The 27,015-nt window shown below is 33.0% G+C and overlaps 1 protein-coding gene and 1 pseudogene across 1 annotated transcript; one reads left to right on the top strand and one right to left on the bottom strand.

Annotated features, from left to right (window-relative positions):
- Positions 1-14,796: 14,796 nt before the first annotated feature.
- Positions 14,797-21,762, top strand: LOC114184861 (putative protein S-acyltransferase 7). The gene is made up of 5 exons (XM_028072215.2): positions 14,797-15,232; positions 16,808-16,990; positions 19,109-19,405; positions 20,383-20,616; positions 20,707-21,762. Exons 1-5 carry the CDS (start codon positions 15,146-15,148, stop codon positions 21,211-21,213), a joined length of 1,308 nt encoding a protein of 435 aa, XP_027928016.1. The 5' UTR covers positions 14,797-15,145; the 3' UTR covers positions 21,214-21,762.
- Positions 21,763-23,406: 1,644 nt separating this feature from the next.
- On the bottom strand, positions 23,407-23,567 carry LOC114165547 (U2 spliceosomal RNA; annotated as a pseudogene).
- Positions 23,568-27,015: the final 3,448 nt, after the last annotated feature.

Here is a 27,015-nt window from a genome sequence, read left to right as displayed (position 1 = left end):
TATATATATATATATATGTCCTTATAAATCCTTATAAATGTGTCAAACTTTATGAGCTCAAAATGGCCATCATATACCTTGAGTATATCCAAAACATCACGTTTATTAATTACATCCGCATATAGAACCAAAATAGTTTTAATTGGATTAATCGTAATTAAAGTTGACAATGATCACTAATGCTGAGATAACCAAATGATATGGACTTATCATGAAAAGTGTAGCATGAAAAATGACCTATACACGTCTATTTTTCCACTGATCCTAACCTTTTCTCAATGTGATCAATATAATAACCTTAACATATAGAGTGCAATTTCTGAATAATAAACCATAAATTTATTAAACCAAAAGTGTCCAAAGACAATGTATGCATACATAAACTTAAACATAAAACATAAACCACAAAAGTGACTAACTCCCACTAGACCAAAGATTCCTCAAAAAGTAAAACACCCATATGAGCAACATGCTCATGAAAGACCTTGGATGGAAGTCCCTTAGTAAGAGGATCTGCCATCATGGAGTTTGTTCCTAAGTATTCTATGAAAATTTGTCCACTTTGTACACTTTCTTTAACAACCAAGAACTTGATGTCAATGTGCTTTGACTTGCTTGAGCTCCTATTGTTGTTCGAATATAATACAGTGATTTGTTGTCACAGTATAACTTAAGTGGTCTTTTAATTCCTTTCACAATGCACAACCCTGTGACAAAGTTCCTCATCCATATTCCTTGATTTGATGCCTCAGCACGCTACAAATTTTGCAACCATAATGGATGAAGCCGTAATACTTTGCTAGGAATTGTGCCAAGAAACTGAACCACCAGCTAACATGAAACTGTAACCTGAAGTGGATCTTAAGCTATCTTGCCATCCTTCAAAATTTGAGTCAAAATACCTAATGATCTCCAATTGATCTGACCTTTTGTATGTGAGCATGTATTCTTTTGTTCTCTGTAAATACCTCATTACTCTTTTTACTGCTTTCCAATGATCCATTCCTGGATTGCTTAAATATCTTCCTAATACCCCAACTATGTATGCAATATCCGGATGCGTACATACTTGGGCATACATCAAACTCCCTACAATTGATGCATATATAATCTTTTGCATTTTATGAATTTCCAAATTTCCTTTTGGGCATTGATTGAGACTAAAATTGTCTCCCTTAGCAACTAGAGTGTCATGTGATTTACAATCCTGCATGCCAAACCTTTTAAGCACCTTTTCGACATAACTCCTCTGTGATAATCCTAGAATACCTCGAGATTGGTCTTAGTGAATATGAATTCCTAATACAAAGGAGGCGTCTTTCATTTCAAAATTTCTAGACAAAAATCTCTTGGTTTTGTGCAACATGTCTATATTGTTGGTGGCAAGCAATATGTCATCAACATACAAGACCAGGAAAATACACTTGCTCCCACTAAATTTATGATACACATAATCATCAACAACATTCATCTCGAAACCAAATGAGAGAATCACTTGATGAAATTTAAGGTACCATTGACGAGATGCTTGTTTTAGCCTATAAATGGATTTTCTCAATTTGCAAACCCTAGCCTTTGGGTCACCAAACACAAAGTTTTCTGGTTGCACTATATAAATTGACTCATCAATGTTGCCATTGAGAAATATCGTCTTGACATTCATTTGATGAAACTCCAAATCATAATGTGCAACAAGAGCCATGATTGTCCTAAAAGAGTCTTTCGATGAAACTGGAGAGAAAGTCTCTTTAAAGTCAATCCCTTCCTTTTGAGTATATTCCTTTGCCACGAGACGAGCCTTATACCTCTCCACATTACCTTTGGAATCTCTCTTGGTCTTGAATAACCATTTACAAGCAACGAGTTTCACACCTTCTAGTAATGGGACAAGTTCCCAAACATTATTGTCTTGCATGGATTTATACTCCTTATTCATTACTTCAATCCATTTTTCTGAATTTGAATCTTGCATGGCTTGACGGACGGTGACTAGGTCATCTTCCATCACACCGTTATTAGGATCCTCATTTTCTTGGAGAAATACTACATAATATCTGAAATAACTCTTCTTCTTTCTCTCATGGATATTCGAAAAGATGCTAGCTCATGAAGTACAGGTTCTTGAGGATCTTGAGTTTGTTCTTGAGGTTTCAACTTGCTTCATCAAAAGCAACTGTATGAATCAGATATAGAATTATCACCGATTCTTCCTCAAAGACGAAGTCTCTAACCTTATTCTTCCCTCCAAACTCAATATCCTCAAAGAATGTGGCAGTTCCTGTCTCAAAAAATTGTCTTTAATTTGGGATCATAGAATTTATAGCCCCTGGATCTTTCAGAATAACCAATAAAGTAGATGCTAACTGTTCGAGAGTCCAATTTCTTTTCATTTTGCTTATAAGGCCTTACTTCAGCTGGACATTCCCATACATGAAAGTGTTTTAGACTAGGCTTTCGCTCAACCCAAAGCTCATGAGGTGTTGTGGCAGCTGCCTTGGTTGACACTATATTTAAAATATAAGCTGTAGTCTTTAGTGTCTCTCCCTAAAGTGACTCTGGCAAGGTGGAATGACAAATCATACTCCTTACCTTATCCTGAAGAGTCTGATTTCATCTTTCAGCCACACAATTCATGTTAGGTGAACCTGTCATTGTGTATCGTAGGACGATTCCACATTCCTCTAGGTACTTGGCAAAAGGCCCTGGACGTTGTTCACCTAATCCATCATATTTGCCATAATATTCACCACCATGATCAAGCCTGACATTCTTAGTCCTTTTGTTAAGTTGATTCTCAACTTCAATGGTAAAATATTTGAACACGTTCAAAGATTGAGATTTCTCATGCATGAGATATAAGCATGTATATCTAGAGAAATCGTCTATGAATGATATGAAATATTGTTGACCATTCCAAGAAGGTGTAGGGAATGGTCGCAAATGTCCGTATGTATCAATTCTAAGACGTATGTAGCTCTATATTCACCAATTCTCGAAGTCTTGGTCTATTTACCTTTAACACATTCAACATAAGCATCGAAGTTTGTAAAGTCAATGGAATCCAAGATCCCATTTGATACAAGTCGTTCAAATATACTTTTAGAGATGTGACCTAGACGCCTGTGCCACAATGCTCCTGAATCTGTATCGTCAATTTTGCACTTAGTACCACATGATTCTGTATTGAAGGATTCACTATAGGAAGCCACCGTATCAAGCATATACATATTATCATTAGCCAAAAGTGAGCCGGTTCCAACAATATTTGAATTTAAAGACATTCTAAATTAATTGTTTCCAAATGAACACAAATTTGTCCAAATAGGAAACTAAAACCAAATTGCGTCTAAATGATGACACAACAAAGGTTTCTTTCAAATCCAAATAAAATCTAGTGCACAATAATAATCTAAAATTCCCTATAGCATCCACCTCCACCGATTTTCCATCTCCAACGTATATCCATCTTTCATAATCAATTGGCTTTTGGTAGCTTATGCAACCCTTCATTGAAACACTAATGTTAGAAGTTGCACCAGAATCTAACCACCACATGTTTGTGGGTACTGAAGCTAAATTGACCTCTGAGAAGACCATAGTAAGACCTTGCTTTAGACTTATGCAACCAAGAACAATTTCCACATTCCTTTTCCAGTTCTTAAATGAATTCAAAATAGCAGATATATAAGCAATCATTGTATTTAGAGCAAGAGAAATAAAATAATTAAGCTCACATCATGAAAATAAATAATTATAAATATATTCAAATAATGGTTTAACCCATCTCAAGACACCTAATGCACCATCAATATCAAGTCTTTGGACAGTAATATTAACTACTAGGGGTATCTTGTTGTAATGATCAAACATTGAAAATAAAGCATGTCACATCAATGTATGATTCTTTCTCAAATATATGAACGATATACAAATATATACTTAAAAAATGGGACCCACCTATTTATCATCATTTTGATTGAATTAGAATGTACAACTAAACCTGCACCACTTTTTCAAAACTGCCATTACGCTTTGAATCCAATCAAGCTTTTAGATTTAAAGAGTTTTAAATAATAAAACAAATGATTAAATGGTTATAGGCTTGGAAAAACCATGTATGCACTAACAACTGCTGTAAAAACATCGAAGACCAAAATCAATCATTCTCAACGCAAATAAAGATTAATACAATCTTATCAATACTCTTCCCCGGAAGGATTGCACCAAACGAAATTTGTCACAAAAACAAACGTCTCGATGAAGCTGACAGCTAGGTGGGGTGGCTGAATGAGTAATTTCGGAAGTGAAGGAGTGGGTTTTTGGTGCTTAAGTTTATGGAAAAGAACTCAAGAGAAAGGTGAACCGTGGGTTTTGGGTTTTTAAGAGCGGTAAAAAAAATTCCTTATTCCTTTTGCTTGATGGGTTTATATACACAACAATATAAATCTAAAGAAATCTCATAAAAAGGTCCATCTTAATTACAACGAATCTTAAAAGGCAAGAATTGGTCTTAATATTATCACATTATGGGAATCAAATCACACAAAAAAATAGAGCATAAAATCAAAGGTGATCAAGAAAATTAATTATAATTAGAAAAAAATATATTCTTGAGAAACATATTGTTATTTCCTCATCTGAAAAAAAAAGGTGTCATCAAATCAGAGCACAAAATAAATTATTCTTGGGAAAAAATGATCCTAAACATTAGAACATATTCTGCTTCTTAAAAAAAGTATCTCATCATTAACTTATTGATTTGGAGCATAAATGACAAAGCATAGAGCGGGGGTGAGGATATAAAATTTTGGGTTGTTGTTAGTTGCAAAAAAAAAAAAAGTGTGGATGTATAGAGTATTTTGGGCTAAAATAGAAACAAAGCCTCAAAAGAAAATACATAAAAGATTAAAACAGTCTCTTTTTTTCTTTTTATTTATTTATTTATTATTATTATTATTTAGACAAAGAAAAACCAAAGAAAAAACTTATTTACTTTTTTATTTTATTTTATTTGAAAAAACAACTTATTATTATTTATTCTATTATTTATTTAGTCGGACGAAATTGGGTGTTGGTAGTGACATTTATGAAAATATTTGCACAACTATAAGTAGTGGTCCAAGGATAACCAAAACATATACCTTAACTGCATGAATATAAACTTAAATCCTTTAAAGAAAGAACCGAAGCCTATAATGACGCGGTCACATTTTTGAAAATATTTGCACAACTATAGGTTTCAGTCTTTAAAAGGCTTTACTGAATGTCAAAGTATAGGCTTCGGTGCATAGGATAAATTTGTGAATTCTTACAACCTTTGAAAGGTCATATTGCATAAAATCGTTGTATTCTTCTCCTCCGTCACTATAATTTTGAATTTTCCTCCATTATAGCCTTTGTTGAGGTTCGTTTTTGTCTTCATTATCATTTATCTTCCTTTTCATTCTCATTTATCTCTTCATTTTATTCTTATTATTGTCTTACTACTCCTAATATTGTTTTTCTTCTCATTTTGGTGTCGTCGTTGCATTTTGGTGGCCATTGTCATCTTTTCCGGTTGAGGTGTTGCAACATTGTAGGTTTGTGTTGGTCTTGATATGTTACGTTTGGTACATCACAACATTATTGTTGTCTTGGTTGTTGGTTCCCGTTTGAGTGGTTGATCTTGGTCTCTCGCGTTCTTGCTCGCGTTTACCCGAAACCTATTACTTTTTTTAATCGTTTCAGGCTTTAGATGTCTTACTAACCAAAGCCTATTCTTGAATTCTAGGCTTTGATCAAGAATAAAAGCCTAAACCATCTCTTTTTTACTTTGTCTGGATTTGCTTCAGTTCTAAAATCGAAGTATAATAGCGAGAAAAAGAATGAGTGCCAAAGCCCTTTTACTGCATTAGTGTAGAAACCATATTATCATTTCCTATTCATGTGATGATAAGATTGACACATTTTCCATAATAAACAACCTCTAAACAAACACAAAAGAATTAAGGTAAGAGAGTGATGCAACCATATAAACTAGAGTTAAAACTATACATACAACAAAAAAGCAAGGATAACATAGGTTGTAGTTGGCAACTCAATCATTAGTAATGCAACAAACGTTGGTCAGTGATATGAAGCTTGTCCTACAAAATCATTAGACCAAACTTCAAATTATATAATAAAATAAAAATCTCAGTTTAGAAACTACAATGTAATGGAAATGAAAAAGCTACTTGTAGTTGAATCTCATATAAAATAAGTTGATCATTAAGTTGATGCTACTTGAAAAAATATCGAGCACCATACAAAACAACCCATAATGGTTGACACTAAGATGAAAGAGTTTTGATGGTGAAATGTAATTACTAAGCATTCACTAGTGTCATTCGGGAAATAACAACCTTGGTCATCTCACTAAATCAAACATAAAACATCAATAAGTTGACACCTCTCATCCTTTAACGGAAGATATCATGCCAACAACCTTCTCCCTATATATGGAAGACTCTTTAAAATAGATAAAATGGATCAACTAATCTTCATAAGCACGTGAAAATTCATGACACAAGTTAGTTTAATTTTTAACAATAACATTACAATCGGCTAGAATATCACCATTTGCAATGGTATTATGTCACCATTTGCCAACTTCTTCAATTCATTTCAAACATTGTGTACCAAGTTTAAAGCCTATTTTGCAATAAGCACACTTCCAATGATAACATTAAAGCTAGAATATAATCAAAGACATCCTAACATTTTTTATTAATTGTTGTAAAAATCATGAAAATACTTTGTTTATAAGACACAAGTTTTACAAGAAAAATAATGTGAAACATAGTGTGTTTCACTTGTTAGACAATACAACACACATATTCTCTTTAGTTTCATTTGATAACTGAATGTCTCATAAGACGATATGTATGCACACAACATTTGGAGCTAACATTGTACCTAACGAAAATATTCATGACCTTATTTTGAATTGCAAAAAATGTTCTCATCTTTACATCTACTAAGAAGATCTCACAAAACAGAAGTCAATGTCGAAGATTTCTTGAAAAATGCATTGAAGTTTCTTCATGCTAATGCACATTCTGATGTGCCCCATGTTAACTCTAGAATGCTTATATGCTTTGCTCCAATTTGGTTAAAAGCTCTTTTACCAAGGTTTGATAAGTCATGTCAATTATTAAGATTTTAATAAAGAAGAGATAAGTGTTTAATACATATACATGTTCATGTGTGAACAAACGAAGCCTGGAAAAGGAAAAGTCTAAGTGAAGTCTCTCAACATAAAGAAAATGATTTGCAACAACTTTTTTCTCGACTTTGTATTTGATGATTACATCTGTTATCATGTATTTGATGATTACATTTGTAATCACATTTAGAGCATTTAATCTTAACTTTCTTGGATAATATTTGAGATCGAATCCACTATTTTAATTCTACTTTTCCTAATTGGGTTTATCTAAACCAAAACTAAAATTATTGATCAAAATAAGTTTTTAGCCTTGATAGATGTTAGATGGTCTAAATTTGTTAAGCCTCACTAGATGAACTAAGGAAATGTTTGTTTTATGAGTTTTTTAGTGTAAGTAACTCATATATTTGAATGTATGGATGCTCTCTGAATGTTCTAACTTGTGTTTTATGCAACTGGGGAATAAGTGAGGTTACACACATCTATATCCAATATAATGATAAGTAGTCTAAGGGGGCTATGGACGAGTTAGTAGTTTACTTAATTTGATAGTTTGAATTGAATGACCTTATTTAGGAAACTTGCAAAATTCAAATATGGTAACAAATGATTATGCTCAATTGTGATTTTGTAGTCATATCTACGATGTTGTTTGATTTGTTTTCTTAAGCAAAAAAAAAGGTAGGATCATTTTAAGGATTATATCAGAACTTTCCATATAAATGTCTTATGCCAAAAAGATGAAGATACACACATGATAATGCAAATTGTGCATAATCAAATGTGAACTAATTTAAAGTTGTAGAGATTATATTCAAAGAGTTTCATAAAGACATATCACCACCCTCCGCTCTACACTCACAACACTACTTTTTTCTATTTTCTTTTATGCAATTCTTTTTTTTATCTTTTTGCATGGAAGGATAAACCTCTTTGGTTTGATTCTCTTGTGAGTTTACAATGAATTTTGAGGTTTTTGGCAAATCAGGTTCGTTCTTACTATTTTTATAACAAAGTGTGCTTAGACCATCTGTTCTTTTTCAATTCCAATTTTTGTTATTGGAATTGTTTTTAACACTTGTTGATAATTCAATTACGTTCTTTCGTTGAAGCTTTTGTTAGTTTGCTTAATTCTAACAATCTATTGTTTGCTTAGTTCAAGAGGAAAAAGAAATTGAATGAATTTATTACTACTTGTTTGACTAAATTGACTATGTTTGGAAATTGAATGAATGATAATTATATGGTAAGCGATGAAGGAATCAACTATGAATGAACAAAAGAATTGTAACATCCCATTTAATAGAGTAAATGTACTTAAGAAAAACATCACAGATTTTATACTTCAAATAGATAACCATAAATTAGGAGTTCATATTACAATTATCCAAGACATAAACATAAAACTAGTATACTATCACAATCTAAAACTCTAGCCAAAAATGGCAACAAATAAACCTTACAAGAGTTTTTCAAAAGATACAACTTATCAATGAAAGCAAAACTAAAGAACTAACAAACCATAAATCATAAATCAAATCATATTAGGAAGCTTAAGTAATTCACACTATTATAAGCAACAAGCCACATCGTAAAAGACTCATTAGACTCAGTTATCTGGATGATAAACATTGAGGTAGAACTACTTGGAAGTTTTGGCACTGGTGATAGATAACCTCCACCCACAAGCTTAATCTTATACAGGTTTCTAGAACTACAAATGATTTTTCTAACCAGGACCTCTTGCTATTCTGAACTCTTAATTCATTCTCTTCCACATGAGTTTGAATGATTAGTAAAGTGTTAGGATAAACTTCCAAATTTTGAGTCCCTACATCAAGGCACACATACTTTAAAAGGATTTTCCCATGAAAATCCATTTATCATTCTCAATTCATAGTTTTATACATTAGTGTATCCTAAAAGTTCATATCATCCCCACACATTCATATAATCCCAAGTAATTTACACAATAACTTAACAACACATATTCAAATTGGTTAGTCATTTAAAAAAAATAAAACTACAACTTATACAGATCAGTAGGAATCAAAGGCCTTGTTGTGAGAAACGACCCTACGGTCTCGGTTTTACAAACGAACAAATAGAGAGTGAGGAGTGGAGGTTCAAAGATGGAGATGGAGGAGATGAAGTTGAGAGAAAGGAAGAAAAGGTTTCTGCTTCTCTTTTTTTCAAAACAAAAGGCTTGGAAATTTGGGATTATTTGGAAAAGAAAAAAGATTTTACAGGGTTTTACAAGAATAAATACACTTGTCTAACTAATTATAAAAATCTCGTTTGCTTACTTTAAGAGGTAAAACAATAAAAATCTCATACGTAAATGCTTGGAGACGAGTGATATGCTTAATGAATTTATTAACGCTTGTTTGAATAATTTAATTTTGTTTAGAAATTGAATGAATGATAATTATATGATAATTGACGAAGGAATCAACTATGAATGAATTTGAGAATCAATGCTTTTATAATTGTTTATTTTCATTCTTTTAGCACTCTTTACAACCCCAAACAACCGACTTTAGTTTACTATTCATTTTAATTTATGTTTCTGTAGATGTTTTTGGAATTTGATTTTACAATTGAATTCATTGGAACATGACTTTAAGTTGTCTATACTTATCTATATTTAAATTGTGTTGACTTTTTATGTAATAGATGATAAATTACCTCACACCACCGGATAATCTACTCTTGTATTAAATGAATTGCTATTTTAATTTGATTGTAAATGACACTTATCAATATTTAGAGAAATATGTGTTCACTTTTTTGTGATAATAAAAAGTAATAGAATTATTATTATTATAATTATAAAATCAAATATAAATGTTTTCTATAATTTAATTGTAAATAGTTTTTATTTATTTTGTAGATAGCTTTATAATTTAAAAAAATGGTTAAATTTAAAAAATAGTCAAAATGAAAAAACCTAATTAAATTTAAAGAAACAATTACTTAAAGAGTAAAATTGATATAATTATTTTAATTTAAAAAATATTTAAAGAATAAAATTGAAAAACAAATATAAACATACAAAATTGAATCCCTTTATATATAGATACCAGATTTAGACAAGTGATATCTCAAATTTCCTTATAAAAATTTAAATTTGTACTAGTTAAACTAACAATTTATGGATTAAAAAAGTATAACGTATCTACTCATTTTAAATTTTGGAAACATCAAATTTGAAACATAAATAAATTTTAATTTATTGTAAAAATTTAAAAACTAAACATATTTTACCTCACGTTGATTATTTATAATTTCTTTTTTTAAGGAAAGTATACTAAAACTGAAATAATTTTACAAAATACAATTTTGACTTAAAGTATATGTTAAGTTAAACGGAAAAATATAAAATATATTTCCTATGTCAAGTTACATGAAAAAAAATTCTAAGTTACGTGAAAACATAAATAAAAAAACATTTTAAAATACTATAGAATGTTAACCGTAAGGCCCACTAAAATGTCATATTTCTTTCTGTCTTAAATTAAAAGGGTTGCCCCATGTGAGTTGGGCCTAAGGGCTGGCCAAAGGGAAAACAAACCCTAAGTCTGCCCTAACCCTTACCCTCTTACTCACTTCAGAATCTGTCCTTCGTTCTAAGAGTTGCAGTCGTCACTCTGCTAGGGTTTGCTTTCCCGTCTCGGACAAGTTCGTTTGAAGCTCGTTTTACTCAACGTAAGTTGCCCATACTCTCATATTCTTCCTTTCTTAGTGTAATCTCGAGTTGTCTCAATTGGAGTTTTCGTAGTGCAACCAATCTCAAGATCTGTTCCACTATTTTCCAATTCTAAGCCTCTTCCTAGAGCTGCTGCGTTCCGTGGTTGGTGTCGAAGTACTGTACTAGCTTATTCCAGGTAAGGGAAGCTAGAACCCTCCTGTTTATTTGGTGCGAAGTCAGTTATTCTGTGTTGTTTCGTGATTGATTGAGGTTGTATGCTACGGTGAATGCATAAGATGGTTGGTATCTTTGTTTGGGCATGAAAATATGTTTGTGGCAGGGAGAAATGTGGCGAGGTCCGACACTCTCGTCCAAGCGAGCCTGTCTCGCTTAGGCGAGACTTGCAGAAACAGGTCAGGGCTGCACTCGAGCTCTCGCTCAGGCGAAAGCTCTTGTTTTGAGCGAGGCACCATCTTGCTCAGGCGAGAGACGCTCACCCAAGCGAGCACACGTGAGAGCCTTAGCATGTTGCTCCTGTTTTAGCCCAAGCGAGGAACCTCACCTTTGGGTGAGGGATTGTCTCGCTCAGGCAAGAAGGGCTCGCCTAAGCAAGCCATGCGAGAGCCTCCCAGCGTCCCTGTCGCGATCTCGCCGAAGCGAGAGTCCACCGCCTAAGCGAGGGCACTCCTCTCGAATGAGCGAGGGCTCCTGGCTTGAGCGAGATTCGTTGCGGGTTGCGTTGTTTTTCTTAGTTTGGCTAAATGAAATGTTTGATTTATGTTGTATTCTATATAATGTATGAGGCTTGCGAAATGAGATGCATGAGATAAGTTATGGTTACAAATTGGATTGTTGTGATTGTGTGATCTTGGCAAGAGAAATAAATGAGATGGTTGGTATTAAAGTGGCATGGTATTGGCATGAGATGGAATTCACAACTATGGTTTGAGAATAACGGATGGGTATGGATTTACCGGGCATAGGTGAAATTATAAAGAGCTGGTATAATATATAAATGTATATGCATGTTAATTCCTTTTTGATTTATTGAGTATGATTGGTCCGTGTCAGTGCGTAATTCCTTGGGATCTCTAGGTGAGATCCTCAGGGTCGTGCTTCAGTGGTCGGGACGTAATTGCATGGCCCCTGTTAGTGGGTGTCCATGGTGGTGCCCCATCTATATAACTTGGTAAGGATTCAAGGTAAGGATTGCTTCTTGACACTCTAAGGAGTCAGTTAGTCTCACTTAGAGCGGACTGACTCCTGTGATGAGAGTAGCAAGAGACCTGAAACTCATTAAGGACTAACCTTATGTGTGAGAGAATTGATTCATTGTAACACTTGTAACACATAGCTCGGGGGTGAGTAGCTCGGGGGTGAGCAGAGGTATCCACCACAAGTGCAAGCATCCGCTGAATCCGACCAAGTTATATGTATCCGAATGAGTCGAGTCGAGTCTTAGTGTATTGTTTGAGAAGTCATAACATGCTTGGTTGATATATGTATATTGGACTTTGAAAGTATATCTGATTGTATTGATGAAATCTTTTTAGCTCTAGCTTACCCTTTCTTGTTTGAATGCCTTGTACGTTACCCTTCTACTTTTGCGATGATCATCAATTTATTGATGGGAACAGATGCGAGAGGTACTCGTGGCCAATAGGGGAGAGAGGATTTCGCTGCATAGTCCATTTGGGCTGGACTTGATTTTCTTGTTGGGCTTTTCTTTAAGGCTATGGCCCATGTACCAGTTTGACTTTTGATTTCTTTATGTTCCTCTTAAACTTTATAACTTGTTTTCCTATGGCATCATGGTGTGCCTTGAGTTTTAAGGAGTTAAGTTTAAAACTCCAAGACTGCGCTATTGTGTTACCTTGTGCGACATTTCCGTTAATTATGTTTGTTGATTAAATGGGATGTTACATTAACCTCGGTATTATATTAGGTTTCTACAATAGAAAAGAAAAGTTTAATTACTTATTTGATTTCTTTTTTCATCTAAAAAATTAAGTTGATGGTTCTTTAGTTTTTTCAATCTAAATTTGGTTTCGATTTTTGAAATTGACGTAATTTGGACTCAATTTTTAAAAGATTGATGAAATTTAATTATTTTTGTTAAATTTTTTGAAATGAATAAATGATTTTTCATCAAAACCAATAATCCTTTGATAATAGGATTATATTAATTAACAAAACAAATAATTCTTATTAAATACTTCAATTTTGATATTAGGATTATATTAATTACACTAAAAAAACAAATCATCCTTATACAAACCATCTTTTAGCATTAGAATTATATTAATTATACCATGAAACCAAACTATCCTTAATTTAATTGACGTTATAATTATATTAATTACACCAACAAAACAAAAGAACCATCCTTATTTGACATTAGAATTATATTAATTATACTACCAAAATAAATCATCCTTTGATACTAGGATCATATTAATTACACTAACAAAACAAACCATCATTATTAAATATTTCAATTTTGATGAGAAAATCATTAATTCATTTCAAGAAATTTTAAAAATTTGATCAAATTACATCTTTTAAAAAAAAAAATAGGACTAAATTACATCATTTTTTACAAATCGAAACCAAATTTAGACCGAAAAAATGATAGAACCAACTTAACATTTTTAGAAAAAAATAGAAACAAAATAAATAATTAATAAAAAAATATTTATTCTTCGTGCGTAAAAAGTATAAAAATACATAAAAGTAATTATAAAAATATTTTTTATTAATTTTTATGTTGTCGTAATTGTATATTAGAAAGTCTAGTATGTTCTATCAAATGCATAAAAGTAAAATTAAATTAAAATATTTTTATTTTATTTAAAAACTGTAAGTAAAATTTTGCAATAAAAAATACTTCCAATTTAAATGGGTAGTTTTTTTAAATAATACAAATGAAAATAAATTGGTTAATAAATATAAAATGCAAAGAATACAGTAGGTAAAATAAGTGTAGACTAATAAACCGTTACCAAATATTAATTGTTATAAATTTATTTAATATAAAATATTCATTAATTTTAATAATTATGATTATAATAATAATATTAACTTACTTTTAACATAAAATTATTGAAATCGAAACCTTTCTAATTCAATATTATTATTAATTCCTAGTTATTATTATAATTTTTATTTTATCCATTTAAATAATTCATATTATAAGTTTTATTTTATCCATTTTCTTTTTAATCTAAATAAATAGGAAGCGGAGATGAACAAAGTAAGAGCATTTTTAACTCTATATTTTTCGAGATATGAATCAGTACGTCCCGAATTTACTTTTGAGAAAATAAAATTTATGAAATAAAAATAATTCAGAATTATAGTTTTTGGGGCTGAATTTAAAATATATTAAATAACCAAATATCCCCGAAAGGCACCCAGCCACATAAAAGGAGAAATGGGTCACTGTCTTCTTTTTTATTATTATTAGAAAAGTTGAGAGGAGAGGACCAATGCCACACCACATTCCTCCATCAATCACATTGTGATCTAGCCAAAATCATCCATCTCATGGGGTCCTAATAATAAATTTTAATTATTTCTAGAACAAACCCTGCAATATTACAAGATTGTAACTAGCTAAAAGTAAATTCAAAACAAAGTTATACTCTAAACATTAGATCATAATAATATATAGCTTTTTGTAAAACATGGAGATCAAAACACTAAATTTAGAAATAAAAATCTTAATTATAAACTAGTGAATTCAGAAATTGATTGACCCAATAATGAAATAGAAAGACATAACAAAAAATAAATATTACTTGGAAACTTACACTTTGTTTTCTAATACAGTTAGACATACAGTGACACAGTAATTGTCCAAGAGGGAAGAATCCTGTTGCTAGTGCTAATCACCAAAACCAGCTCACAAACACATCACACTTCACAACACACAACAATCATCACATTAGAGAGAGAAAAAGAGAGAAAAAAAATTGAAAAAAAGTAAAAGAAAAACCCTTACTTGCATTGCATTGCACAGCAGTACCTCCTTCTGTTCCCTCCCAACCAACCCCTCATGCCTTGTCGCTGACCCGACCCGACCCGTTGAACTCGCCGGAAACTTTGTCCAAAAGGGTCTCCGGATTTGCCTATGGCCCTCCATTTCCGACCCTAGAGACCCTTCAAGTTTTGGCCTTTTCTCCTTCGCTTCCCCGTTTTGGGTACTCAATTTCTGAAATCACTGCAACTGAGAGAGCTTTTCTGAGAACTCCTGCCCCGACGACATGTACGTCGTGCCTCCGCCGCAGCGCTCCGATCAGGGGTCAGGATCCGGCGATTTGCGGGTCTACCAAGCTTGGAAGGGTAGCAATGTAAGTTTCACTTCCTACTTGTATTTTTGGTTATTTGCTTCAACAAGACTTGGATGCAGTACTTTTAAATACTTGTGCTGCTGTTTTTCAATCAAAGATTACAATTTCATTTCATCTTGGTAATCGTCATAATAAAAGTTCATTAAAGTTCAATATGAATTAGATTAGGAAAGTGAAACTCCGATTCTGACTTCAGAGCAGCATGAAAATCACCTAAGCAACTATATTGAAGTCGTCAAATTTTCACAGTTTTTTCTTAAGAAAAGGAAATTGCTCGTGGAATTTGTTAATTGGGGTTGTCAAAGTTCTGCTGTCAGAAAACTTTCCCTTTCCGCAAGTGCTTTTATGCATCTCAAATTTTGGTAGCTCATCTATTATTGGTGGTTGTTGTGGTCTTTTCTTTGTGCTGGTATTGGGTTTTTGGGCCTGGAGTGTCACTATTTGGAAGGGGTTCTAGTTGTTATATGCTGACTTTGAGACTCGTTAATGTAAAGAAAATGGATGACTTTGTGTGGATGGATATCTACCAGGTTCTGAAGCAGTGTTAATGACATGACAAGTGATGGTAACTCAGAAACCACATCAACCAGTCTCCTTTTTCTGATTGATGTGTTAGGTTTAAGCTGATTTGTTTCCAGTACAATGTTAGAACCGAGTATTGATTGGACTTTTGTGTTACTTAACTGTTACAGTCTTAGTGAAAGTGTTCCAAAGCTTCATTTGCTCTGGAAAAAATGGGAAGGGATCAGAGATTTGGCATTTTGTAAAAACTGTAGACAATCTTTACTTATAGACAGATAGATGCATACATACATACATATATATATATATATATTAAAGCATAACATGGGGTACTAGAAATCTTAGGGACAACCTACTAGGTCTTCTTATTAACTGTACCATATTCAGTGGTTTTTGAACTGCAGATGATCCGGATCCATTCCTAGCTTCCCTAGTTTTAGTTGCTTCTCACAGTTTCATTCCCTCCTAAAATTATGCTGCGGAGAATCACAAGCATTTCACTTTCAGGATGTGTTTGGAAAGAAAGTCGTCGGAGATCTGTTAAATTTTCAGAACAAAAATTAGTTTAAATAATTTATTTTTCATATTATTTTAGCAAGTTTGTGTCAAAGTATATGATGTGGTGGTATTATACTATTTGATGATTATAATATACTTAAGAAGTAAGCAAAATACAATGAATCAAAAACATTATACTCTATGAACTACTGTGCTCTTTCCTCTCTAATCTTAAGCAAACTCAAATAATAGGTGTAAGGTATAGGGAAATCATTGAGGCAGCAATTTTCTGATGGTCTCTCCAAATTTATTATCAAAAACACTGCTAGCCATCGAGCCTCTTCATCATAACTTGAAATAAAATCAAAATACATCATATGATCAATGATGGTTTCTGGATGTACTTATTGTTCAACCTTCATTTTGTAGCTTGTTTGCTATACTTAATAGAGAATAGAAAAATATTATTGCATTGTTATTTGAAATATGTTACAGGATCAATTCATTTTATTACTATGAGGGTGCTTAATCATTGTTTTGATTATTTTCTTGCAGAAATTTTTTCTTCAGGGAAGGTTCATATTTGGACCAGATGTGAGATCACTGGCGCTGACAATTTTTCTTATTGTTGCTCCTGTCGCAGTTTTCTGTGTCTTTGTTGCCAGAAAACTGATGGATGATTTTTCTGACCACTGGGGGATATCCATAATGGCTGTTGCTGTTGTGTTCACAGTTTATGTGAGTCTTTTTCTCTCGTGTACGATATTTTCTTTCTCTGTATGTCATTCAACTGTGTTGGTAATCTTCTATGATTAGAATCATTAGAAGCATTCCTCTATATTCAACCTCTCACACTTGATTGAAGTGAACTGATTTGGTTGATTTGTCAATGAAATACTGCATATTTTTAACATCTTTAATGTTTCATATCTTCATTTGGAAAAATTGTCAAAGTAAGAGTAGTTATAGTCAAGCAGAACAAATGCATCCTAATTGTAATGATGAAGTTGGGTCCATGGTTAAAGCCAAACATCATGGATTGTTGTCCTCCTTTTGGATCAAAACAATAGTTTATTAAGGGAGGGAAGGACATCCTTCCTAGTGTTGCAAATACTAATCTTTTAGAAGACTTTTGCAAACACTTGTTTCATAGCTATTGTGAGTGCTACTCTTCCGAGACATCGATAATCAGCTCTGATACCATTTGATAAACACTCAAACACTTAGGAAATTCACTCTCAAATCAATGACTAGCTATTAAGGGGAGAAAACCAAGCACTAAATGCTCTACCAAGCTTCCTATACTAGTCAATGTGGGACTTAGGCACCAAATACTCTATTGGATTGAGACTTCCCCTTGAATGTGTATATTTTGCTTTAATTAGAGGCACCAAAAGAAAGCATATGTAGTGTGTTGTTATAAAACTTTGCGCCACCTTCTTCTGCCATAAACTTATCAAAAGAAGTTCTCCAAGCTATTGGCACAAACATCAAAGATTCATCACACACACACGCATAGAAGCCTACTCCATGTGTAATCTGGCCATGACCATACCTGTGTGAAATGCAATTTAAAAGAAAGATTTTTAGAGGCAGTTTTGGGACTCTGAGGTAGCTTCCCTGTGTTTCAAAGTTTCTTCAAATCTCCATTTTCTTTGGGTAGTTCATTGAAAACAAAATCTTATGCTTGTACACCTTTCCCTTTTTGTGTGATTCTATTCATTTGTCTTATAGCTTAGATAATGGATTCACTTGGTATAAAACAATAACGGCTTTCTATCAAGAAAATTGTTTACTATGTCATATAGTCTAGTCTTATGGTGGTGGATTGTAGATGCAGCAATGACTTATAATAGTTTAGACTGTGGTTTGAAATGGTAATACCATAATACATCTACAACCCTACATGGTTAAATGACTTGTGTCTGGAAAATTATAACTATAGGATTTAGGGAGCCAATGTGGATAGATCTTGTAAGATTAATGCAGTTGTCTTTGACGGTATTCATTTTAGGCAATGTAAGGTAGCATGTTATAGTACACTTGGGTTATGCAATTTTATTGTTGTTTGATTCATGTTTGTGTGGACCATCTCTACTATCGTTGTTAATGACATATCAAACTTGAAATTTAATGAAAAATAGCATTTGGAGGACTAAAATTAGTACAAATGGTGCTTTTTGCTATGTGAAAATTGTATTTCTTACATGTGTAGAATTTATTTTGAAAGTTGTTACAAACCAAAAAATATAGCGATAAAAGAAAACAGAGAAAATGAAGGCACTGTGAATTGTATGTTATTTGCAATGAAAAGGAAACTATAAAAGGAGGAAACCTCCAGTTTCTTAGAGCATAGCTCCTATAACAGAAAATGAGAAAATCACATAATCACCCTCTCCCCTTTTGCCTCATCAGACTAAATAATAGAAAATACTCTCTCACATCTAACAACCTCTCTGCTATACTAGTTCTGTTATGTAACAACCTCTCCACTTACTCATGCCACCTCAGCTTCAGGATTTCGCTTCTTTCTTTTGCGCACATAAACCTTCAATACCTTAGGTGTCACATGCCCCTCATGGACCAATGGCTCTTTCAGCCCATAAACTTGCTGAACTCGAACAAAAGGTGAATTTTGATATGATACAGACCTACACCTAGATGTTAGTTCTTTATGTTCATGTCTGGCTCACTAGTTACCAAATTGATATGCTTTGCTTCCAGCAATCAACTTCTTGTTTATTTCTTATTTGTTGTTTGGTATTTATGTCATGATAGAGGCATATCACTAATTTACCATGGTTTGCACCTAAAATATGTTCTCTCTAAACTATGCTGATGCTACAATCTTTTCAGGTCTTGGTTCTTCTTTTGTTTACATCTGGCCGAGATCCAGGCATAATTCCACGCAATGCACATCCTCCGGAGCCAGAAGGTTTGGACAGTAATCTAGATGTTGGTGCTGGTCAGACTCCTCAACTGCGGTTGCCTCGCTTTAAGGAGGTTGAGGTCAATGGCATCCCTATTAAGATCAAGTATTGTGATACTTGCATGCTCTACAGACCTCCTCGTTGCTCACACTGCTCGATCTGTAATAATTGTGTGGAAAGGTTTGATCATCACTGTCCTTGGGTTGGGCAGTGTATTGGACTGGTAAGTTGGATCTTTCTTCTCCCAACCTAAGTATTTTCTTTCTCTTTTTCATTTTCTTTTTATTCCCATAATGTTTTGGGGGAAGAGGAGCTTTATCTCGTTATTAATTGTGACAGACTTTTCTGAGTCAGCTTTGAACTCATTGAAATTGTTCACAATAATTGCATTTTGTACATGTTGTCTCTTGAGAAAACTCGTTTTATAAATTTATTAAATTCAATCTAGCTTTAGTTTAATTTTACTTTCAAGTTTATTATAATTGGTAATTCATGATATAATCTAGCTATAAATAAAGTGTTAGCTTGGTGGGTGATCTTTAAACAGTGCTAGGTTTTTAAGAGACCAGATTATCTCCTTCAGTTCCCAATTCGTAGATAACTCCTCTTATTCTCAAACCTTCTTATTTATAGGCAATTCAACTCCTACCTTATTAACTCTTGCTCTCTCAACTCCAATATGCAAACTAACATGAACTCTCTTAACTAGTGAACCTATCAAATTTTTGTCCTGTCATGGAAAATTTCTCTTCAAATTGTATCCTCTATGGTTTTGTGCCTCAAGCTGATCAGACAAATGTTTTACAGGGAATATAGGCTAATGTTCCTATTCTTTGGTTCAGAACATGTTGCAAATGGTGACAAGCGATGTGTGATTTATTGATATTAGAGAGGAGAGCTACCCTTGCCTCCAATAAACCAAAAACAATATCCACTCTGTAACAGACATTGACTTCTATTTATGGAAAAAAAAATTTAAACAAGTTTAAAGTGGAACTGAATTAAGACTCCATATCCCCTCTGCTATTTTTCTTCTTCATAGGTGCTTCAGCCATATTTTTTCTTAAGTTTGCAGCTTGCATTTGTGTTCATTTTTTATGAGTTCCCCGATATCATTATTTATTTTTCTCGGGATTACTTTTCGGTTATCCTTTGCTTTGTGTCATTCTTGAATATAATTGTTTGCACATTGTTATGCAGCGTAATTATCGGTTCTTCTTCATGTTTGTCTTCTCAACTACGCTACTCTGTATATTTGTTTTTGCGTTTTGCTGGGTTTATATTGTAAGAATTATGACGGCAGAAAAGACAACAATTTGGAAGGCAATGATAAAAACTCCAGCCTCCATTGTGTTAATAGTTTACACCTTCATATCAATGTGGTTTGTAGGCGGCCTCACTGCCTTCCATTTATATTTGATTAGTACCAATCAGGTAAGAACTACTCTTTTTAATCCACATGCTTTAGATGTAAACTAGTTTTCAGATGTATACAGCATGATGTTGGCTCCTTTACTCTTGCAGACTACTTATGAAAACTTCAGGTACCGATATGATCGGCGAGCCAATCCATATAACAAAGGAGTGTTGAATAATTTCAAAGAGATATTCTGCATCAGCATTCCCCCGTCAAAGAACAATTTCAGGGCAACAGTGCCAAAAGAACCAGCATTACCTACTCGATCGGTGGGTGGAGGCTATATGAACCAAAACATGGGGAAAGTTGGGGAGGACATAGAAATGGGAAGAAAAACAGTATGGGACATGGGTGCTGGAATTGATGATTCTGAAGCTCAATTAAGCAATGACCGTGTGGCTGTAAAGGATGGCGAATTGTCTCCTGAAATCAGGACGACAGTTGATGACACAGACCGTGCTGGAATGCATCCTCGGCGATCTAGCTGGGGAAGAAAAAGTGGAAGCTGGGAAATGTCCCCTGAAGTTTTGGCTTTGGCAGCCAGGGTGGGGGAACCAAACCGTGTCGGCGGAGACAGCAGTAGTAGTTTGACACTTGACAATCGTCGCGTGTAGCCGAATGGCATGGCCGAAGGGACCTGGAAAAAGATTTGATTTTACAGTGATGATATAAAAGAAAAGATTACATTGTTGATGTGGTAAGTCTACACCAAAATCATGTGCAATATGGGTTGTAGGCATTTGCAAGGTGTTTGTTAGTGTTTTTTAGGCATTCTGCTTCCAAGAAGAAATTGTTTGGTGTTGCTTGATGTTGTATTATGCAATTAATTAGCCTTTGCACCTGTGGAAGTTGCTGCAGCTCTCTATCTCTCGTGGCTGAAGGCTAGTGACATGAAATATCCCGGAGGAAATCAATGATGGATCAAGCGGAATTGTTCTTACTAACTTATCTTGATGCTTGAGTTAAATGTAGTTGGTGTGTTAGGATGAGAAACTTAATGAGACAGATTTGCCATGACATAAATCTTTACTCTTTGTTACCACTCTAGTGCTATTGCCATTCTACTTTTAAGTAGGAACATTGCATACCATGTATAATTCCACAATGTTTGTGTTACAAATACAATCCATGGCTTGAAAAACAGTTTTTATTATTCTTTTCAATCAGTTATCTGTCAGAGGATGTTTAATCATTAAGGTTATATCTGGATTAGTTGTTGAAAAGGGATTTGTTTAAATAATAAAATTTAGATCAATTCCTGTTTGTACTAGTTATGAAACATTGATTATTTTCCAAACTTGTAAACCAATGGTTGAGTTACAACTTAGTTCAATTTGATTGGGGTGGAGAATGTCGACCCTTTACATCATCAAAAGTAGCGTTGTTGAAATGAAACATGGACACATTGTTAATTTAGGTCTCACTTTATTGCACTTTGCTTCTCTTTCTTTACAGTTTTGAGATTATACTTTTACCATTACTATACATCTTATAAACAGGCTTCCTACAACTTCTCTAAATTTTGTAATTCCATTATCTTAAATAAATATCCAGATTTTTATTTTTTCAAAATATTTGGTTGTGCGTACTCCTTTTTTTATGACCTTATCATCCTCATAACTTGATTTTAAATGACGAAAGAAGAGTGTATTTTCTTAGAGTACTATACATTTCAAGAATGTTGTATTTGATGAACATAGATTTCCTTATGGTAATCTTTTTCCCAATACACCAAATTCTGTTCAAAATCTGAGTCAGTATTTCAACTCAAGTCTTATTCGTGCACCACCCCAAAATTATCCAAATCATATACTAATCATTGAGCATATGTTCTTATCCCTCACACACCTCACTCATCATCCTCTCAGTTTATATTTAGTATTGTGGCGAGAAACACTCGTTTCTCTCTCAGTTGAACCTATAACTTGGTTGACTTGATTATTTTCTAGATCTTAAAAATACATATCTAGCTATGATTCAAACCAAATATATTCGTGATTTGCGATTTGTTTCATAAAACATAAAGCAGAACCTCATTCGATTTCTTTTCCTATTGTTTCTAATTGCAAGTTATCCAAACTTGGGTATTGATCTATTTTAAGATCCTATCTTATGAAACTTGGTGGTAGGTGTTTTCCAGTATGGTAGTCTTACTATATCAAAAATAAACTTTGTTGTTAACAAAGTTTGTTAATTCATGGCCAACCGCATGATTCTCACTGGGCTATGATACTACATGAATTAAGGTTTTCTAAAGGCACTTTGTTTTATGGATTTCCCTTTCAACCGTCATCTTTTACTCATTCTTTGTCCTAATCAAACTTTATGATGTTGATTGGACTTCAATCTTCAGGAGTAGTCATCTTTCTTGTTCCTAATTTAATATCTTGGTGGTCTTGAAAGCAGCAAGTTACTGCTAAAGAAGTTTGGCTTAAACTTCCACTAAATTATTGTGGATCTCCACAGTGCTTACAGAATTGCAAATTTCCTTCACTACTCCAATTCTTTTTTATGACAATCAAAGTGTTGTGTCTTTTGATCACAATCCGGTCTTTCATCACATTGAGATTGATATTTTCTTTGTTCCAAGAGAATGTTATAAATGTAAACGCATGAATAATTTATGAATATATGTATTTATTAATTATATTTTTAAATTTCTTTTAATTTTTAGATTATAATACCTTTATTTTCCACTTAAGATAGGTAAAACAAAATGGAACACTATTTGTAAATTTTTAAGAAAACCTATAATATTTTGTAATTTCATATAATAAAAGAACAATATATCACCAATGCAATTAACACTAATGTCACCCAAGCCTAAACTAGATTGGAAGGTGTGCCAAGCCCATCCCCATTAAAAAATTAATTTAATATCGTGTGGACCATTGGCCCACATATCAGATATTAAACTGATAAGAACAGATACTACACTTGATCTTAGCCAAAAGGCCGAGAAAGGTATGAATTGTTTGATATCAGGAGGTTCCTTTTATACAAGAACGTCAGGTGGCTGTTATCTACTATAATCTATGTGGGACTTAGGAGTGACTCGTGTAGAAAAATACAGACCTAAATTCCTGATTTCTTTTTTCTTTATTTTTTAGCAAATACCTACGAGATACAAGAAGCCTATACTGTCTCGAAGCGAATCCATTTTCTGAAACCCAGACTACTGTATATATCGAAACTAGAAATATAATAATGCACAAAAATTGTCTTATATAAATAAGTTTTAATTCTTTAAAGTATTAATGAATTACTATTTTATATATAATTATTTAATAAATAATAAAATATATGTTTATACCATATATTTTCAAAATACATAATTTAATCCTATTTAGCATGAATTCTAAATAATATAATATATTCAAATGTTCATCTCAAATGTAATTTTAATCAAAATTACTTTTGTGGGTAAGCTTTTAGCTTTATACAATTTTTTTATCACTTTTGTCGTTTTAGTTAAAAACTTTATTTACTCTGGAACGCATAGGTTTATATCTAATTGTGAGGATAGAAAATATTTATTATATTTGAAATCTTAAAATCGCAGTTGACTCCAAAATTCTGCTACATCAAAATTTAGCTTTTAATTCAAAAACTCACCCAAAGTTATACATTTTCTATTAAAAAAATAAATATTATTTCTTATTTATTTATACTATATAGACACGTTATCATATTTTTCCTGTATATATTTTTTAAATATATATAATACCATATTAATAAGTGATAATATTATAATATTATTAAATTAATATAAAAAATATATTTACATTTATTAAGAACATAGTGAAATAAATGAAAAATAAAATTAACGATGAATGATAAAGAAAAACATAATTATTAAGTTTTATGAAAAACATGTAAAATTAACTATTATTTTTAAAAAATAAATAAGTTAAAAAATAATAAATAATTTATTATAAAAGATAAAATAAAAATAATAATTATGGACATAAAATCTTTTTTGTATTTAATTATAATTTAAAATTATTTACTGTGACATCTCATTTAATAAATAAATTCTAATAAACAAAATATCACATGTTATAATAATATAGAGCATGCGACATAAAGTACATGAGAATTCACCATTACCGTAATTTCAAAATATACTTGAAACAAAAGTACCATGGGCACAGAACAATGTCATAAATTTGTCTTAAAACATAAAATAGATTTCCAAAAGATTGCTCAACAAAACAAGGAATGACATAAGACCAGTTTTTCAAAAGATATTCAAAAGAGCAATTAGCAACACGCCTAAACTACACAACAACATCTTCACCATCTTGATGATCACCAGGAGTCTTTACATATGCTCACACCAACATTTGGTGACCATTACAAAAAAATAAATAACAAGGAAACAAACACGGAAAGAAAGAGGGGTAAGCTAGTGTATTTACATAAGTACATCACCCAAGAAACACATACATTGATAAAAGAAACATTAACTCATAGTTTTCATTCAATTAAACACCCAACTAACTTTTGACTCGATATTCGAATTATGCGCTTGATATAGAATTCTAAGGAAGTATACACCTATGTTAATTTCTAAACTCTATTGTGTGACACCCCAACTACTATATTGAATAATTATTATTTTGATAAAAAAATATGGAATTTTTTTTTGTACAATAAGATTTTCCTTGAGAGAACATTAATAATAACATAACTTCATATTCTTATATACATATATATATATATATATATATATATATATATATATATATATATATATATATATATATAGTTTACATCTCTGTAATTGTTCATGAAATATTACAAAAATTCATATATTTGTATAATATTAAGAGTCCTATATCAGAATAGAAGATTATCTATATTTTTAATATCTCCTAAAGATATTAATAGAAATCATCCATGAGTAAATCTTCAGAAGATCCACCAATAATATCCCAAACAAATCTCACTGAGCAGGTTCCTCTTTTGCTCATGCAACAGGTACATATGAAAGAAAAATATGAAAGGAGTCAAGTAATTTATAAGCCTTAGATTGTAACATCCCTAAGGAATATTACTGATATTTAATAAATAAAATTTGAAATACAATAAGTGTCGCATTTAATATAAACTATTTCCCAAAACACGGGAAATTTAAAACTTTCCTACATAAAGCCATAAAACCAGGAGTCCATAATTCATAAAACTGAAATACAAGTCAATGGCTCCTTCCAGGTTTACATAATATTCTCAAGATAAAATAATAAACATATAACATATGTATCTACAAAATATCCCATGCTAGCCCTCGCTCCGAGTCTAAGCATCTCCTGGCCCACCTGTCACATCATCTGCTCCCGGATAACTAGTTATCCGATCATCGCCACACACACACAGAAAGGGTGAGCTATGCACAACATATATAAACAAAACATGAATATAAATATATTTCCCAACCCAAAATAACATCATTAAATTCATAATTTCCAAATCACCCAACCATGACCTCACAGTCCTTCATGAGTCATATGCATGAACTAGGTCTTAGGACTTCCCTGTGCTCCCACGAAAGTAACTCATTTGTGGTCCAACCCTATAAGCCTATCCCGCTCATAGTCCTGCCCTACAGACTCATCGTCTGTAGTAAAACATCCAAGTCTCACACTTGGACCCTGGCACGCACGCAATCACCATACTATGGACTCCTCGCCTAATAGTAGCCGACGGGAACATCACAGTCCCTTGCCCATCGTGTGCCCGACACATGCAATCACCATACTAAGGACTCCTCGCCCATTAGTAGCCGACGGGAACTCAACCAGTTCCATGCCCATCATGTGTCCAACCACCAAGCACATCCCAGACCCCTAATGGACTTAGTCCTTCAAGCCCACACACCACAACACATGCATATACAACCTAACCATGGTATAACAGCCAAACACACTCACAAGCACATAGAAACATAGTAATTCGCATAAACTCGCTTAAGCTAGGGCCCCTCGCCCAAGCTAGACCCTCAGTCTCGCTTAGGCTAGTCCACCTCGCCTGAGCGAGTTTAAATCAGCAACAAAACCACGTCATCTCGCTTAGGAGAGATCCCCTCGCCTAGGCGAGACCATTAGTCGCCCAAACACCCATTTCAGACTCGTCTGGGCTAAAATACAACCAAAGCACCACGCATGGCCACGACATCTCGCAAAGTATATGTTAAGTTAAACGCAAAAACCTTTCTTGGACGAGAATTCGCGCTCAACATGAGCACACTTCCTTGCGATCTCGCCTAAGCGAGAGTGCCACTCGCTCAACAATAACACAGCTCGCCTAGACGAGCTACAAGGCCTTTTAACCAGAAACGTAGCTCTGCAATTCTCGCTTAGGCGAGATGGACTCGCTTGGGTGAGACTTGCAGGGTTTTGCCTCTGTACACGCAC

Source organism: Vigna unguiculata, chromosome 1, assembly GCF_037176805.1.
Source record: "Vigna unguiculata cultivar grain cowpea cultivar isolate G323 ecotype 2 chromosome 1, ASM3717680v1, whole genome shotgun sequence".
NCBI lineage: Eukaryota > Viridiplantae > Streptophyta > Magnoliopsida > Fabales > Fabaceae > Vigna > Vigna unguiculata.
Note: the sequence above shows the minus strand (reverse complement) of the source record. Positions and strands in the feature narration are given on the sequence as shown.